General features: G+C 37.8%; 1 protein-coding gene across 7 annotated transcripts in view; it reads right to left on the minus strand.

Annotated features, from left to right (window-relative positions):
• The window catches only part of LOC129437389 (sodium-coupled neutral amino acid transporter 3-like), a 108,085-nt gene that overhangs the window by 33,295 nt on the left and 58,349 nt on the right, over positions 1 to 16,441 (minus strand). For 2 of the 7 annotated variants that reach the window (XM_073867839.1, XM_073867840.1), the window contains exons 2-6: positions 11,033 to 11,102; positions 9,862 to 10,002; positions 9,533 to 9,693; positions 5,647 to 5,720; positions 5,457 to 5,549 (exon numbers count right to left, since the gene is read on the minus strand). The exons of 1 other annotated variant lie outside the window; for it this stretch is intronic. In XM_073867839.1, the coding sequence (XP_073723940.1) occupies positions 5,457 to 5,549; positions 5,647 to 5,704 (151 nt within the window). In that variant the 5' untranslated portion in view covers positions 5,705 to 5,720; positions 9,533 to 9,693; positions 9,862 to 10,002; positions 11,033 to 11,102. Of the gene's footprint in view, positions 1 to 5,456; positions 5,550 to 5,646; positions 5,721 to 9,532; positions 9,694 to 9,861; positions 10,026 to 11,032; positions 11,103 to 15,457; positions 15,736 to 16,441 lie in introns of those variants that run through there. 4 more of the 7 variants (XM_073867836.1, XM_073867837.1, XM_073867838.1 and 1 more) reach the window with 3 other exon arrangements.

A 16,441-nucleotide genomic window follows, 5' to 3' on the forward strand; every position in this document is an offset into this window, starting at 1 on the left:
GCATTCGTAAACAACGCCTCAAATACGAGAAAATGAACATGTGGTTCCCAGACCACGTCTCATTCTCTATGAGACTTGTCTGGTGTTAGCCAGGCTACTAAAAGTGGTTCACTGGCTCGTAATCATAAGGGAACCATTGGTTATAGTTAATCTTTTTAAAGGTGCAGTGTGTAATTTTTGAAAGGATCTCTTGACAGAAATGCTAAATAATATACAAAACTATATTATCAGGGGTGTATAAAGACCTTTATATAATGAACCATTATGTTTTTATTACCTTTGAATGAGACGTTTTTATCTACAAATAACGAGGGTCCCCTTACATGGAAGGTGCCATTTTGTGCCGCCATGTTTCTACAGAAGCCCTTAACGGACAAACGTTTTTTACTAAGTTGTCTCCGTTGATGACATGTTTTTCCAGTGGCGGCTATGTGTTTCAAAAGCGAGGGGTGAGCAGTGGACTGAGACGTTGGTTGCAATTCGCAACCTCACCACTAGATGCCGGTAAAATTTACACACTGCACCTTTAAATAAATATGTGTTTTTATTAAGCACCGAACGTGAACCTGTTGACGTGTGAAACACATTATCATTGGTTCCCGTATGATTACAAGCTTTTAGTACTATTTAGCAGGATTGTTTTTAGGGTGTAGTTGTTTTCCAATGAAATTGTTCTGAAACATGAAATTCATCATTAAACTGTACAAACATCTTATTTAAATAACATAATATTATACATAGCCATGAAATCATCAAAAGCACAGTTTGTCAAGTTTCACAAGAGAGATCAGGCTGACACCTAAATTGAATCGGGTGAAGAACATGGCCCATCGTGCCTGTCGGTCATTCATACGCTTGGCTGAACGAAGATATTCCAAGTTTCTGTGGTCGGTTAGGACGGTGAATAAATGCTGCGAACCCTCCAGCCAATGGCGCCACTCCTCGAATGCTGATTTCATCGCGAGGAGTTCGCGGTGGCCCACATCATAATTTCGTTCAGTGGAGTTAAGCTTACGGGAATAGTAGGCGCATGGGTACATCTTTTGGGCAGGACCCTGTCGTTGTGACAGTACAGCTCCCAGTCCAGTGTTAGAGGCATCCACCTCGACGAGAAAGGGTACAGCAGGGTCAGGGTGATGAAGAATGGGTGCCGTGGAGAAGCATACCTTGAGCCGTTGGAAAGCGGTGACTGCCTCGGGAGACCAGGTGAGACGAGCGGGAGCCTTCTTAGTCATGGCTGTTAAAGGTGCTGCAGTAATGCTGAAGTTGCGAATGAATCGTCGATAGAAGTTGGCGAATCCTAGGAAGCGTTGGAGTTCTTTAATGGTAGTGGGTTGTGGCCAGTTGATTACAGCTTGCACTTTAGACTCGTTTATAGCGACCCCTTCGGCTGAAATGATGTAGCCCAGGAAGGATGTTGAGGTGCTATGGAACTCACATTTTTCGACTTTGGCGTAGAGCTTGAACTGGATTAAACGTCTCAACACTGCACGTACATGGTGGATGTGTTCTTCGAGTGATTCTGAATGTATGAGGATGTCATCGATGTATACTATCACCCAGCGATCGAGCATATCCCGGAAGACATCATTAATGAAGGACTGGAACACAGACGGACTGACAGAAAGACCGAAGGGCATCACCAAATATTCATAGTGACCAGACTGGGTAGAAAAGGCGGTCTTCCACTCATCACCCTCCCTAATGCGGATGAGATTGTAAGCACTGCGAAGATCCAGCTTAGTGAAGAACCTGGCTTTTCGGAGTTGTTCCAAGGCTGACGGGACCAGAGGTAGGGGGTAGCGAAATTTGACAATTTCTTCGTTCAGGGCACGGTAGTCAATGCAGGGTCGTAGACTCCCATCTTTTTTCTTACCAAAGAAGAACCCTGATGAAGCGGGTGAAACTGAGTGACGGATGAAGCCCTTGGCCAGTTCTTCGTTGATGTATTTCTTCATGGCTTCAGATTCGGGTTGAGAGAGAGGGAAAATCCTGCCTTTAGGGGGCGTAGCGTTAGGTAGCAACTCGATGCTACAGTCACTGGGGCGATGAGGTGGTAATTCTGATGCCCTTTCCTTGCTGAACGCCTCCGCGAGATCTGAATAAACCTCTGGTAGTCCGGGGATTCTGGGAGATTCGGGTGTGGTAATGGTGGCGTTGAGCTGGAGAGATGATTGAGCAGTGATGCAGTGTGCATTACATGATGTGTCCCAGTCAGTGATGCGACTCTCTTTCCACGAGATTACGGGGTTGTGTTGCTGTAGCCAAGGTAGTCCCAGAATGGGAGTGGGTGATGAGGGGAAGTAATGACATGAAACTGAATGGTCTCTTGGTGTTGTGAGCCAACTTGCAGAAGTAAGGGTTGTGTGAGAAATTTTATCTCTCCATCTCCGAGAGGTCTTCCATCTATCGCCTCCACTGCCAAACGAGAGGGACACTTTATTAAAGGGATGGCATTTAGGCGAACAAAACCCTCAGACACAAAGTTCCCTGCTGCTCCTGAATCAATAAGGGCTAGCGTATGAATCACTCTTCCTAGCATCTTTAACTGAACTTCAATCTGGATGTTATTATTAGAGTGAGGTGAGAAAATGTTTGAACTCACCAGGGTATTTCTTCGGTTGGGAGGTCGAGTGGGACAAGATGATAGTAAATGGCCGGGTTTACCGCAGTACAGGCATAGTTGGTGGTGAATCCGACGTTACCTCTCCTCTGGAGTGAGGCGAGTGAAGCCCAGTTGCATGGGTTCAGCGAGTTCAGGTTGATGTACTTGATAGGGTGCGCGGCGAGCTCGGATCAGATTGTCGATCTGGATAGAGAGTTCAATGAAATCTGCTAATTCTCTTCCCTCGTCGCGGCAGGCCAGTTCCGACTGTAGCTCATAATTTAATCCTCGTTGGTAAATTAACTTTAGCGGTTTGTCATCCCAGCCGGCCTGAGCAGCAAGTGTGTGGAAAGTTAAGGCGTATTCAGCAGCTGATTGGTTACCTTGGACGATGTTCAGTAAACGCTCCTCTACGCTCTCTCCTCCTGCAGTATGTTAAAACACTTGTCGAAACTGGTTCAGGAAATTATCAAATGAGGGAAAAGCGGTGCCGTCCTCCTTCCAGACCGTTGTGGCCCATTCCAATGCCCTGCCCGTGAGCAGCGTGCATACAAAAGCTATCCGACTAGCTTCGGTGGGGTACAAAGCTGGCTGCTGTGTAACAAAGAGTGAGCATTGCATCAGAAATCCCTTACATTTCGCCGGATCTCCGTTGAACTTGTCGGGGAATGCTAATCGTGGATTGGCAGCTGGATACACCGCGGGGCTCGCGGGAGGTGGTGGCGTGGTTGGTGCAGCGTTAGCCGCCGCGGCTAATCCTCGTAGAGCCTGTACGGCCGTGACAAGTTCACCCGTGAGATTGGTGAGACGTGCGAGTTGTTCCTGGTGTCCTGTAAGTTGCTGAGCTTGAGTAATGAGCTCGACTGAGAGCTGAGAGATGGCCGCTGGATCACTCTGCGAAATCTACTGTAATGAAGAACCTTGAGATGGAAGATCCATTTGCAGGCTTTATTACTCTCGTTGTCAGACAGGCAGAATATCAACACCAGCATACACCACAATATAGATAAGGCAGTCTCGTAGTCAATAAACAATCCAAAAGGTCAGGGCAGGCAGCAAGTAATCGTAATAACAAATAACAGATCAAAACCGGTAACCAAATAAACACAGACAGGGTAAACGCTCAGAAATGACAGACAGAGCAAATCAAGACTTCGCCTTGAGGTGGCGTTTGAGTCTGGCTTAAATAGGCAGTTCTTGATTTGGATCAGGTGGCAGGCAATCAGTCCTGGTATGTGGGTTTGTGGGTAGTGTAGTTTGACCAACGCTAATATTCAGGGGATGGCTCCTTCTGGTGGTGATCGGGAGGCGGAGCAGGTGTCTCATTCACAACAACTACAGCTGGGATTTCACAGTCATGGTCACAATTATCTTTAATCTTTAAGACTGTTGCATTTTCTCTAAATATTTGATTAATGTACTGTATTTTTTAATTAAATTTACATTGCACAATAAATTATCTTGGCTGCAGACATTTTAGGTATCTATAAATACTGATAATTGTGGTCAAAACAATAGCAAAATAAATAGTTCTATATTATTAAATTACATACAAAGATTTTGAATAGCTACAGTAGGTTGGATTGTATGTTTGGTGCGAAGTGGGTATGGGGGGGGGGGAGGGCGCGACCCCCTATTTTTTCATAGGGCCCAAAATTGCTAGCAGCGCCCCTGCTAATAAATCATGATTGTTTGACAAAAAAGCCTTCAATGACCAGCTAAACATTCTCCCTAGTAAAGATAGATAATTTTGATATAAGCTGGAATGACTATGTATGAAATGAATAAAAGAAAAAATGAAAAATTAACGTACCGAGCCGTTTCATCAATGCCAGTGGAAGAATGAAAACGATGCTAACAATAATAATGAGGATTCTGCCATCAACATACCACGCTCTGACAAAAACAAACACAGATTTGTTATACAACATGTCATGTCTAAAAGTCTTAAAACATAAGAATGAAGTAGACATTTCTGGCAAATCAGCTTCAGTATAATGTATTGTATATTATGTTATACTCACTCTGTCGTCCCAGTAAGACCCCGAATAATATTGGGTAATTCTATCTTCACAATGAAGAGGTAACCGGACATTGCTGTTGGATCAAATGAAGAAAATGTTAAGCGTTGGAGTGCATCTATATATGTTATGTGCTGAGATTGTTTGTTTTATTGCAACGCTTCACTGCAAAATATTATGTGTTAATTTCTTACATATTGTGTGTGTCATGCCATTTAAGGCGTTATTTCATGTTAAAATAAATGAAAGGGACAACACAAGTTGTGTTAAAAACAGTGATGGGAGTAACGCGTTACAATTAATTATTCTTAGCACATAAAATGTGTCGTCCCTATACTAACACACCTTCTGTGTTATTATTCATTATGGTCCTGTGACATAAGATCAGAAATGTCTTGTCTGCAAGTGTTCATTTTTCACAAAATAGAGTAACGCGAGTAACCAACTCATTTAAATTTCACTAATTGTAACTGCGTTACTTGATTTAAAAAAAATACTTTGTTACATGCTCATTACCACTAAAAGTAGTGGAATTACAGTAACAGAATTAATTGTAACGCGTTACTCCCATCACTGTTTTTAACACAACTTGTGTTGTCCCTTTCATTTATTTTAACATGAAATAATGCCTTGGATGGCATGACACACACAATGTGTAGAAAATTAACACATAATTTTTTGCAGTGTAAACTTAAACTGTAAAAAACTGCAAACTGCAAAAATAAATAAAAATACAAACCCATTTTAATTAATATTTTAAAATGATCCCCACATTTAAGAATGTTAAATTTAAGAAATTTAAGGTTGTATCATCATGCATTTAATTTTACCTCCAATGTTATGTAATGTTATTACACATGCTGCTGCGACTTTCCCAGGTGAACCAAATGCACGGTTCCCAAGTTGTTCATATGCACGTATCCCTAAACAAACACATAAAAAGTGTTTAAAAATTAGCAATGCATGCATGTTTCCTATAGTGTTAACTTGTAGAAGAATGAAAAAGAAGCTGTTTCTTACCAACCACTTCTGCGCTTTTAAGAAGCAGTTGTATTGAGTAAGCAGAAAGAAGAGCCATACTTATCAACAGAATTCTGAAAGAAAGTCATAAGATTAACGTCAATTCATTTTGCAATGAACAAAGCAACAACAAACAATGATACGCAGTAGTTTATATTTAATACTTTGTTATTACCACGGTTATAACATGGCACTCTGAAAACTTGATTCTGATTGGTCAAGTTAAAACTGATCACACGCTTATTCAGGTACTGTGAGTCATCGGTACTAATTATTTGTTTATTAACTGCTTATTTCTTTATTATTATCTCCATATTAAATTTTGCAGGTTGTCAGCATCATAAACATTAAAACTTTGGGCTGGAATAAACATGTGTACAGTATGTATGTCTACATATAATGTTACTTTCAGAAGTGAAAATTTTATCACATAATAGCGCTGTTCAGGGATATTAGCACCAGACATCAGTGAGATGATAAATCTAACCTCTAATCTCATTAATGACGAATTAGGCTCCTTGCTTTTCATAATGGCATTCATAAAAACCCCCTTACAAGTAAATTGGTGAACACTGCCGTCTAGTGTCTGTCAGGGGATCTGCAAATACCTAAATACATGATATCGAAAGCTGTCAAAGATGAAACCAAAACAAAACATACTTAAGGCTTTTTTAACCAGCTGGTTAAGCCAGACAAACAGGCAGTTAATGGTCATAGCAGTCTATTTACAGTATAACCTGCACAGATCAAGGCAGGGCTGTTTGTAAATGCGTGTGTACTGCTTCATGTTGCGTCATACTGCATCCCTACAAAAAATGAATTCTAAGTGTATCCATATAAATGTAAATTCGTTAAAAACAAAACACTGCTTTTGATGTTTAAACGTGAAATGAAAATTTATACTGAATTTATTACTCAACAAATTTGAAAGCAATAAGAATAGACCTGATTAAGGACTTGGCACTCAGTATAGACTGATCACTGTAAAAAAATTTCCTGTAAAATAACAGTAAAAAGCTGGCAGCAGAGACGCCAGCAGTATACCGTTATTTTTACGGTATTCATACGTAAAATGACTTTACGGTAGTAGTCTGTAAACCAGAAAAACTTTATTTTTCTGTATTTATATAATTTACAGTAAAGAGCTGGCAGTAGAGACGCCAGCAGTATACCGTTATTTTTACGGTATTCATACGTAAAATGACTTTACGGTAGTAGTCTGTAAACCAGAAAAACTGTATTTTTCTGTATTTATATAATCTACAGTAAAGAGCTGGCAGTAGAGACGACAGCAGTATACCGTTATTTTTACAGTATTCATACGTAAAATTACTTTACGGTAGTAGTCTGTAAACCAGAAATACAGAATACTTCTGTTGTCACACTGTTAAATTATTTCACAGTCTAATACAGAAAAAAGTAAATGCAGCATATTTCTGTGATATTTTTGGAAACTAAAATAATATTGTTTAGGTTGTCTACAGTAAACTGTAAGTTCAAATAACAACCTAAACAATATTATTGTAATTTCCAAATAATCACAGAAATATGCAGCATTTTTTACTGTTTTAGAAATAACATAAATTTAGCAGTTTCTGTGAATATTATGCAAAATAAGCAACAAAAACTTCCAAATCAAACACCTTTACACTCTTAAGAAAAATGTTTTTTCAAAGGTTCTGAAACGATGGTAAAGGTTCTATATAGAACCATAGCTTACTGAAGAACCCCTTTTTCCCGAAATGGTTCTTGTCTTGACACAAAGGGTTCTTTATTTCCCTCCTTTTTATTTAAATTTAGTCAAGTTATTTTCAAGCTGCCTCCTGATTATTTTCACCTGTAAAAGCCCTGAATCATCAGTCCTGCTGAACCGCCTGCAGATTAACATCACAAGCAGGTTAGAGAGTAAAATAATCATCATTTACTGTTAAAAACATTTTGAAAATTGAAGTTTTGTGTGTTCTTATTGTAATTTATTTTTTATAGCAAGTAAACTTTATATTGTTAGCTTCATTCCCTTTAAAGCAGGTAAGCTTCATACATTAATTTTTAAATTATATATTTAGAGGACTCTGCTTTAAGACTTAGGATAATGATTTGTTAAAGTGTTAAAAAGCTAATGCATGTATATTGTACATTAAGTTTATTAAACTTATTATCAGAAGAATGTGGTATAACGTGTTTAGTTTTTATTGATATTTCAAAGTTTTAGTATGTGAGGTAATCTTGCTGGGAGTGAAGGCAGTGTGTATGACCGCTTGATATGAGAGACACATCCTGTTTTTAAAGGTGATGTATGCATATTACTTTCAATGCTTACATTAAAATAATGGTTATTTACTGTTTAAACATTATTAAAATTAAAGCTTTGTGTGTTCTTATTGTACTTTACAGGGAGTGCAGAATTATTAGGCAAGTTGTATTTTTGAGGATTACTTTTGTTATTATACAACTACAGTGCTCTTGGTCAATTCAAAATGTTAACAAACCCTCAAACCTGAACATTTAAGTAGTGAAAGTGAAATTTTGGCTTTTGTAAGAGAATATTTCTATATACATCATTATTAGACAACTATTAGTGTGCAGAATTATTAGGCAACTAAATGAAAAACAAAGATTTTACCATCTCACTTGTTTTTTTTCACCTGTTAAAGTGAGAATAATACACAAACTCTACATTTACAAAAAAATAATAAAACAATAAAAAATAAAAAAAATATAGACTCAGTGACCAATATAGCCACTCTTCTTTTTGATAACAGTCACAAGCCTTCCTTTCACGTAGTCAGTCAGTTTCTTGATCTGGTCTGAACCAACATTTTGTGCAGACGCAACCACAGCCTCCCAGACAATGCTATAAATTTATAGCACCACTGAGGTTCTATGTAGCACTTTTCAAGGCAAGGTGCTGCCAAAGAGGGTGCTGCTATTGTTACAAGCTGAAAAACCCTTATTTTGGTACTATATAGAACCATTTTTCTTAAGAGTGTATTTCAAAGAGCAGTGTCAACATGAATACAAAAAAGGAAAGAAAATAAATCCTGTTGGACAATGCTGAGAAGAGCTTTCTAATAGCTTTTCTAATTTCTTCAGAAATAGTAGAGTCTTGCTTTAGAATATGGCAATAAACTTACATTCTTAACCTCCTAAGACCCGGGTTTTGGTTTGTCTTTTTTCGGATTTCTACCAGCTATTCTTGAGTTATGTAGAACCAATAAATATAATAACCAAATTGTTTTCTAATAACATGAAGCAGTGTATTTGTCCATGTTTGTGTACCAGGTTCCAGTTACATAGAATTAAAGGAGCATTTCACCCGTAGAAAAATTAATCTTTATTAAAAGTGCGTCATATATGTAGTCAAAATGTAACATACATTTCGAATTTGGTGCCTATTTGACAGAGAAAATGGGTGTTTGTAGTCTCACCCTCTCAACAAAGATATTGGACTTCCTGCTTTCATTGATGCAAAATGATGATTTTACATCATTAAAAGAAGGAAGTGCAACACTGAAATTTGTATTTCTCCTGTCTCAGTGTCAACTGAGGAAATGATGCACGACCATTCAAAAACATGACTGGGGTTCTTACAAAGCTTAATGCAAATGGGTGAAGTGTCCCTTAAAGTATTATGGTGCAAACATCAAAAAAATGTCATGTCCACATATGTGGACATCCAGGTCTTAGGAGGTTAAATTGCTCATCAGAGACTGCCCCTAATCCTTACCAAATGTGAAGGGCATAATAGTTGACTTTTTTATTTAAGACATAAGTTTGAAAACACACTTAAGGCCATTTTGAAACTATTATAGTACAGTAGAACATTTTGTCATGTGTCAATAACATGCATAAAAAACCATTTAGGATGAAACCGTAGGGTAGGCACCTGTGCCACTGCAAGCTAGACTTGCAGGTTACCTCTTAAAATTGTCCTGTGAGGTAGGCTTGTGTTTTTACATCTTTGTTCTTGTGGATCCAGAAGAGGATCACTTGTGGATCACTTTGGTAGCCGCTGTTCCTCTCTGCAGCGTTATTCCAGTGCTGCCACTGTCAAAGAACAAAAAACAACCATACTCATAAATAAACTAAACAATCACGAATGTACAGTATAAACTCCAAGCTAATGCTTATAAAGTTAAAAATACCAGTACCAGTTGTGATAATTGTGGCAATGCCAGACTGTCAAAACAATGAGAGAAAGATTATAGAGCTCACCGATCTATTTTAAAAAGTCAACGAGATTCTTCAGTAGCATGGCGACGTGTTTATTGACTCCAGAAGACGACTTCTGGACAATCACAACTCTTTCTTCTTAGTGACAACCTTGCCTGATGAATTTGGCCTTTGTCCATCTCTCTGGAATTATACCAATAAAGCGCCTGAAATCAAAAACAATTCATTGACAATTTCAAGGCTGAAAATGTAGTAGATTGCAAACATAGCAACAAGTCCAATTGCAAATGTTGGTGTGATGCACTCAGAGATTACACGGCCCTTAAAGGAATAGTCTACTCATTTTCAATATTAAAATATGTTATTACCTTAACTAAGAATTGTTGATACATCCCTCTATCATCTGTGTGCGTGCACGTAAGTGTGGAGCGCGCTGCGACGCTTCGATAGCATTTAGCTTAGCCCCATTCATTCAATGGTACCATTTAGAGATAAAGTTAGAAGTGACCAAACACATCAACGTTTTTCCTATTTAAGACGAGTAGTTATACGAGCAAGTTTGGTGGTACAAAATAAAACGTAGCGCTTTTCTAAGCGGATTTAAAAGAGGAACTATATTTTATGGCGTAATAGCACTTTTGGGAGTACTTCGACTCGCCTCAAAAGTCCGCTCCCCTTCTCCCTCTCATAATGGGAGAGGGAGGGTGTTACTGCGCAGAGTCGAAGTACTCCCAAAAGTGCTATTACGCCATACAATATAGTTCCTCTTTTAAATCCGCTTAGAAAAGCGCTATGTTTTATTTTGTACCACCAAACTTGCTCGTATAACTACTCGTCTTAAATAGGAAAAACGATGATGTGTTTGGTCACTTCTAACTTTATCTCTAAATGGTACCATTGAATGAATGGGGCTAAGCTAAATGCTATCGAAGCGTCGCAGCGCGCTCCAGCGCTTACGTGCACACACACAGATGATAGAGGGATGTATCAACAATTCTTAGTTAAGGTAATAACATATTTTAATATTGAAAATGAGTAGACTATTCCTTTAAAGGTGATCACCCAACCCTTAATTGTGATTTGCCCTGTTGCACTTGAAACTTAGCAACATGGGAATACTTATTACCTTATGTAAACATTTGTACACTCAAGATGAATGGCCGATATGAAATACAATGCGTCTATCAATGAATCTAAATTAAATGTATATTACCAGGTAGCATCAGGCGAGGACTTGCAGGAAGACTGAGAGTTGTCTCAACATCAGCTGCAGTGGCAGACACCTGAAGGGAACAAATACATTATACTAAGCATAATAAGATTTTTAAGAAAGAAAATGTATAAAAAAGGACAATAATTAGTAAACACTAGGTGAGAGTAACCAAGAGGCGAACAAGGTAGGCTTCTGAAGTACCTACAATCAAACTTCTAAATAGATTGTCCTCAACGATGGAAAAGTAACGTTTGTGCTTTTTATACTTTGTGCTTGCTGTCGCCACTTCTCTTCAAATATTGCAAGATCAGACGCAGACAAACTATTTACAAAAGTGGGAGCTCGGAACTGGAAAAAACTGTCAGAGAAGCTGACGAAACACGCTTTGTCACAGGTACATTCAAATAGTATCCCTGACGAAAATTAACCATGGTTTTATTGTGGTAAAAGTGTAGTAACCATGTTTTTTTGTGTATTGTTTACTATCAGCAAAACCATGGTTTTACTACATAACCACGGTTTATATGGTTTTTGAAAACCATGGTTCTCAAAACCATGGTTATTTTGTGGTTACCATGGTTTTACTACAGTAACCATGTTTTTTTTTGGTTTTAAGTGTAGTAAAACCATGGTTAATTTTCGTATGGGATGTGGGAGAATGTGGTAGAGCTAAAAACAGGCTGGTGCATCGGGATCTGTTGCTGCACAGCTGTCACACAGCCATCAAAGCAGAAACTGGCTCCGATCTGCAATGGCTCAGGACAGATTCGCGAATCTTTCCCTACTGCATAAAGAACGACTTGACTGCAAATTTATCAGAAGAGAAGATTGTGGACATGCAACTCGGAAAAAGAGGCGGCTTCTTCTGCATTAAGTAAGATATGTTTTTAATGCTATTGATTGTACAGCAGTCCTCGTTTGTTGTAAATGTATTTTAATGTACAGTAGATGGTATGTATATAAATGAAATAGGCCTATTAATAGCCCCTATAAAAAAATCTAAACTCGTGGTCTGCCGGTAGGTGCCCCCCCATGCACAAAAATGAAACTCCGCCTATGGCGATGCATCCTTTCACGGCAGTTTCCAAAAGTCTCCAACCACGCCAGAAAAGATCGCTAGATTTGTCCTAGTCGCTTTTTAAATAAAGTCGCTAAAAGGGTTTAAAAAGTTTCTTAATCTAGCGACAAAGTCACTAAGTTGGCAAGACTGCGCAGACTTTTTTTACACTGTAAAAGACTTTCTGCTCGGACTGACTGTTCGTGCTTGTAAATGAACTCTGCTGCCTCTGGTTGGCTAACGATGGAAATTAAGCCAATCATCATCAGCTATGTGGTTGTAACACCCCCTCTAAGACACACACACACACACACACACACACACACAGACCAATCATAAGCACTATTCGGACGGGATTAGTTTTCCAAACGACGTTTGAGTTTCAGCGTGTCCCCCAGGACGGCTGTGATTTTATGTACCGATTCGGACGGGATTAAAAGGATGCAGGCTATTCCAGAGATGGGAGTGTCTGTTTCATGCATTTGGGCGTTGTAGTAGCACGTGCTCTGGATACGCGTGTTTGTAATGTTACAGTTTTTTACGATTGCTATGACAGATTTTTCAATACTTTTAACAAGTTTTCAAAACTCTTAACACAGTTAGCACTACATCCACCTATGTAAGCTATACTATTAACACATTTCTTGTTGGTTTAACACAAAATGCATATAATTAACACAAATTTAAAATGATTTAATTTCTTTTACAGACAAGCTCAAACAAGACCAAAACAATAGTTCTTTACTTTCAAATTTACAAATGCTTTCACACAGCATGTCAAAACAGATAACATTATGTCCTAAACTTGACTAGTCAAAGTAAACAACTGTTTATATGATGAATTGAAACATAAATATATCCCCTGTACTTTATTCCATTGGGATTGAAAAACAACTTATTGTACCAATGCAAATATATAAATCACAGCTGATTCCCACCTAGGAAACACACTCAGGTTCTTTCAATTGCATGACTATATGGTATGCAATAGTGTAAAGGAGGGCCTCTTTAGGTCGATCTTGTGTGGAAAAGGAACAATATGAGCAACACAAAAAATAAGATATGTGGCTGCACAAGAAAACTGAAGACCACCAGGTCAAGGGGAAGGTTTTCCTCCAGTACCACCTGGATGCAATAGATGGTGCATTCCTAGACATCACACCTGAACACTGTCAGATACATGGCAAAAGGTTCTTCACAAGATGCCTTGCCAGAGAAAAATCAGGTGTAATGTGAATGAGAACATGTGGCCAAATAGAAACTCAATAGATTAGATGATGAGATTTTCTTTTTTTGCTTTATTCTTCAGTGGCTTTTTCTGTTTGTATTTGTTTATTTTTACTTTTTTACTGTAAATGGAAGTAATATTGAATATCTTGCAGTAATGTCCTGTTGTAAATACTGTAAGTTCTTTACTGCAGCAATTATGTCTACTTTTTTTATAAAACGTACTCTAAGATGGATGATTCATTTTTGTCTTGAATGGCTGCAGCAAAACAATCATAATACATGCATTTACTAAACCCAACTAAACAAAAATATAAAAAAGTTTTCAAAAACTCTACAACTCTATAATCTATAGTCTATAATCTACTACAGTCTATAAGGACAGACTTACACATAAACTCATGCAGTTTTTGTTTTTCCACCTTATGTTTGTGTTTTCATGACATTGTGTTATGATTGACTAAATGTTTTTGTTGGAAGAGAACATGTGTTGGTGATCTGGATAACTAGTTGATTCTGAAACATGTTTACAGTGTTTTTGTAAACAGTGTGAGAGTTTAGATTACAATGTGTGATTTTGAGGATAAAATTAACTGTTTTGCCAGTTGTGTGTTTTAGGTGTGTTGGTGCGTTAAGAGTTTAGAAAATTTGTTAAAAGTATTGAAAAAAGTGTCATAGCAATCGTAAAAAAACTATAAATATTTTGCTTTAAATGTAAAATCATGACAGAACATGTAATTTATTAATTTAATTTTAACAAATCAAAATAAAATATACAAATCCTACTAAAGTAACGTTAGCCTACGTGTTTTATATAACTGTCTGCTTATAACAAACACAAAGTAATGAAGAAATAATGATTAATAAAATTTAATATCTTTATTAATTAACATTACCATTCCGGAGTTGAACAACTTTGAACTGAGTTTCTTATAACGTTAATGATATTACAGTGTTTAACTTAGTCTTAACAGTGTATGATATTCAGCTCGTCTTGATTTAATTACTTTATTTTGCCGAATGCGAAAAAACATTCATATCCGAATGAATGGGACTCAGGAAATACAATATACGCGCATTAGTAAGACCTTACGGCAGATCACGTTGGCCAAAACACGAAATGAACCGCGTTTTCAAAAGATATTCCGGGCAAACACAGACATTTGCATCCGGACGGGATTAAATTTCTCAGAGGACCTCTGAGTTCGGCGGAAAAACAGTAGGTAAATTGCTCTGGAATTCTTACGGAGGTCGTCAGAGAAAAACACAGACATGGCCGATTCGGACGGGATTTAAAAACACAGAGGACCTCTGAGAAGCACGATTTTCTCAGAGGTCCCCCTGTAAAACTTATCCCGTTCGAATAGGGCTATAGTCAGATATGTGTCTCCCACCCCTAAACACACACAGAGAAAAACTACATTGCCTCTCTAGTTAAAAGAGCCTACTCGCTCGGGCATATATTAGGATATCCGCGCTGGGGTGGCATATGGGGTGGCAATGCTTTTATTTAGGGTGCCAACTGCCACCCCGGTAGATCCGCCCCTGGTCTGGATTAGTCACTATTTTGTGGTTACGCATTCCTTAGTAAGTGAATATAAAATATAGCTACATCTAAAAATATTTTATTATCGCACCATAACGTAGAATTAATTACATTTACATTTATGCATTTGGCCGATGCTTTAATCCGAAGCGATTTACAGTGCATTGCAAAGTATACATTATATTATTATATAAGCATACAAAATATACATTATTTATGTTTTCTTGTAACACGACATATAAGATTTTATTCTGTACAGTATCCTCGTGTTTAACTAAGGAGAGATGGTTGGCATCTTCTTTAACAGCTTTCCATCACAGAAAGCTAGTAGCTGTTCGATTGCAATGTAAAAGTCATATTGGTGAAAAGCAATGACGGCTGTGAAAAAATCATGTTAGAATAATTACAAAAAGTATTAAACACAAGTTGAGAAATGGCTATAAAGACAAATTCAACATTGGTCACATGACTTTCTGATGCAACTCTTTATCTGTATTGAAACAGAATCAGCTTCCCTACACACCCTTATTCAAACACACACACACACACACACATTTATTCCAGCAGGAAGTTACATTGAGAAGTGACTACTCACCGCTGTGAGAAGGAGAGAAATGCTTTAAAAATCATAAATCCCTATAAGAGTATTGATTGTAGTAAGTCTCCATTCATTTACGGTGTGTTTCTGAGTTGCCGTAGTAAAGCTGCCAGCCTGTCTGTCAAGTCAGTGCTCACCTGTGTTTAAAAATGTGGGAGGGGCATCTAGTGTGACTGCAAAGGCTTTGATTGTACATAAAGAAAGCATTGTTCCTAACACACACTTTTAAGCTTCAAAATAAAGGATTTAAAAAGTGTATACAATGACAGCGTTTCAAGTCATTGGGTGAAAATGTTTAATCAGTCAAGGGGTTTATTTTGAACCATGGGTGGTGGGTGGAGAAGGGATTAGGGGATTGTGTGTGTTAGTATATATGTTCAGGTAGGTAGAGATTAAGAGATCAAGGATTTTTAGAGCTACCTGAGCGCACCTGCTGTACAAGCCACCCAAAACTGGGAACTATGTCAACAAACACAGAGCTTTTTACAACTGTTTGGGTTTTTACACTATGAGTGCAAATGTCCTCTAATGTTATTTTGTAAACTCACCCAAGAATTACAACATGTCACGTTCTAAGAAATTCAGTTAAGTTGTCAAAGTACTACTTATGCACAGGACATAAGCATGTGTTCCCAAGTTACTAATCTACATTTACATTCACATTTAGCAGATGCTTTTATCCAAAGTGACTTACAAATGAGTAAGCACTTAACATTTTGTCTAAGGAGCCACTGTAGTGGAGGACTTTTATTATGCTTTTATTTTCATATTATTATGTTTTATTTTTCATCCTATTTTTAATTTTTTAATTACAATCATAAGCTCATAAATTGTGATTCATATGGAGATCATGTTTTTCTGCTAACGTACAGAATTATGCTCTTTCTGTCTTTTCAGCAAGTACAATGTCTAAGGACTTAAACATCATGTACCATCATGTGCTGTCCTATATGATGTTTAACTGTTTATGTTCTTAATCAC

Source organism: Misgurnus anguillicaudatus, chromosome 5 (genome assembly GCF_027580225.2).
Source record: "Misgurnus anguillicaudatus chromosome 5, ASM2758022v2, whole genome shotgun sequence".
Lineage (NCBI taxonomy): Eukaryota > Metazoa > Chordata > Actinopteri > Cypriniformes > Cobitidae > Misgurnus > Misgurnus anguillicaudatus.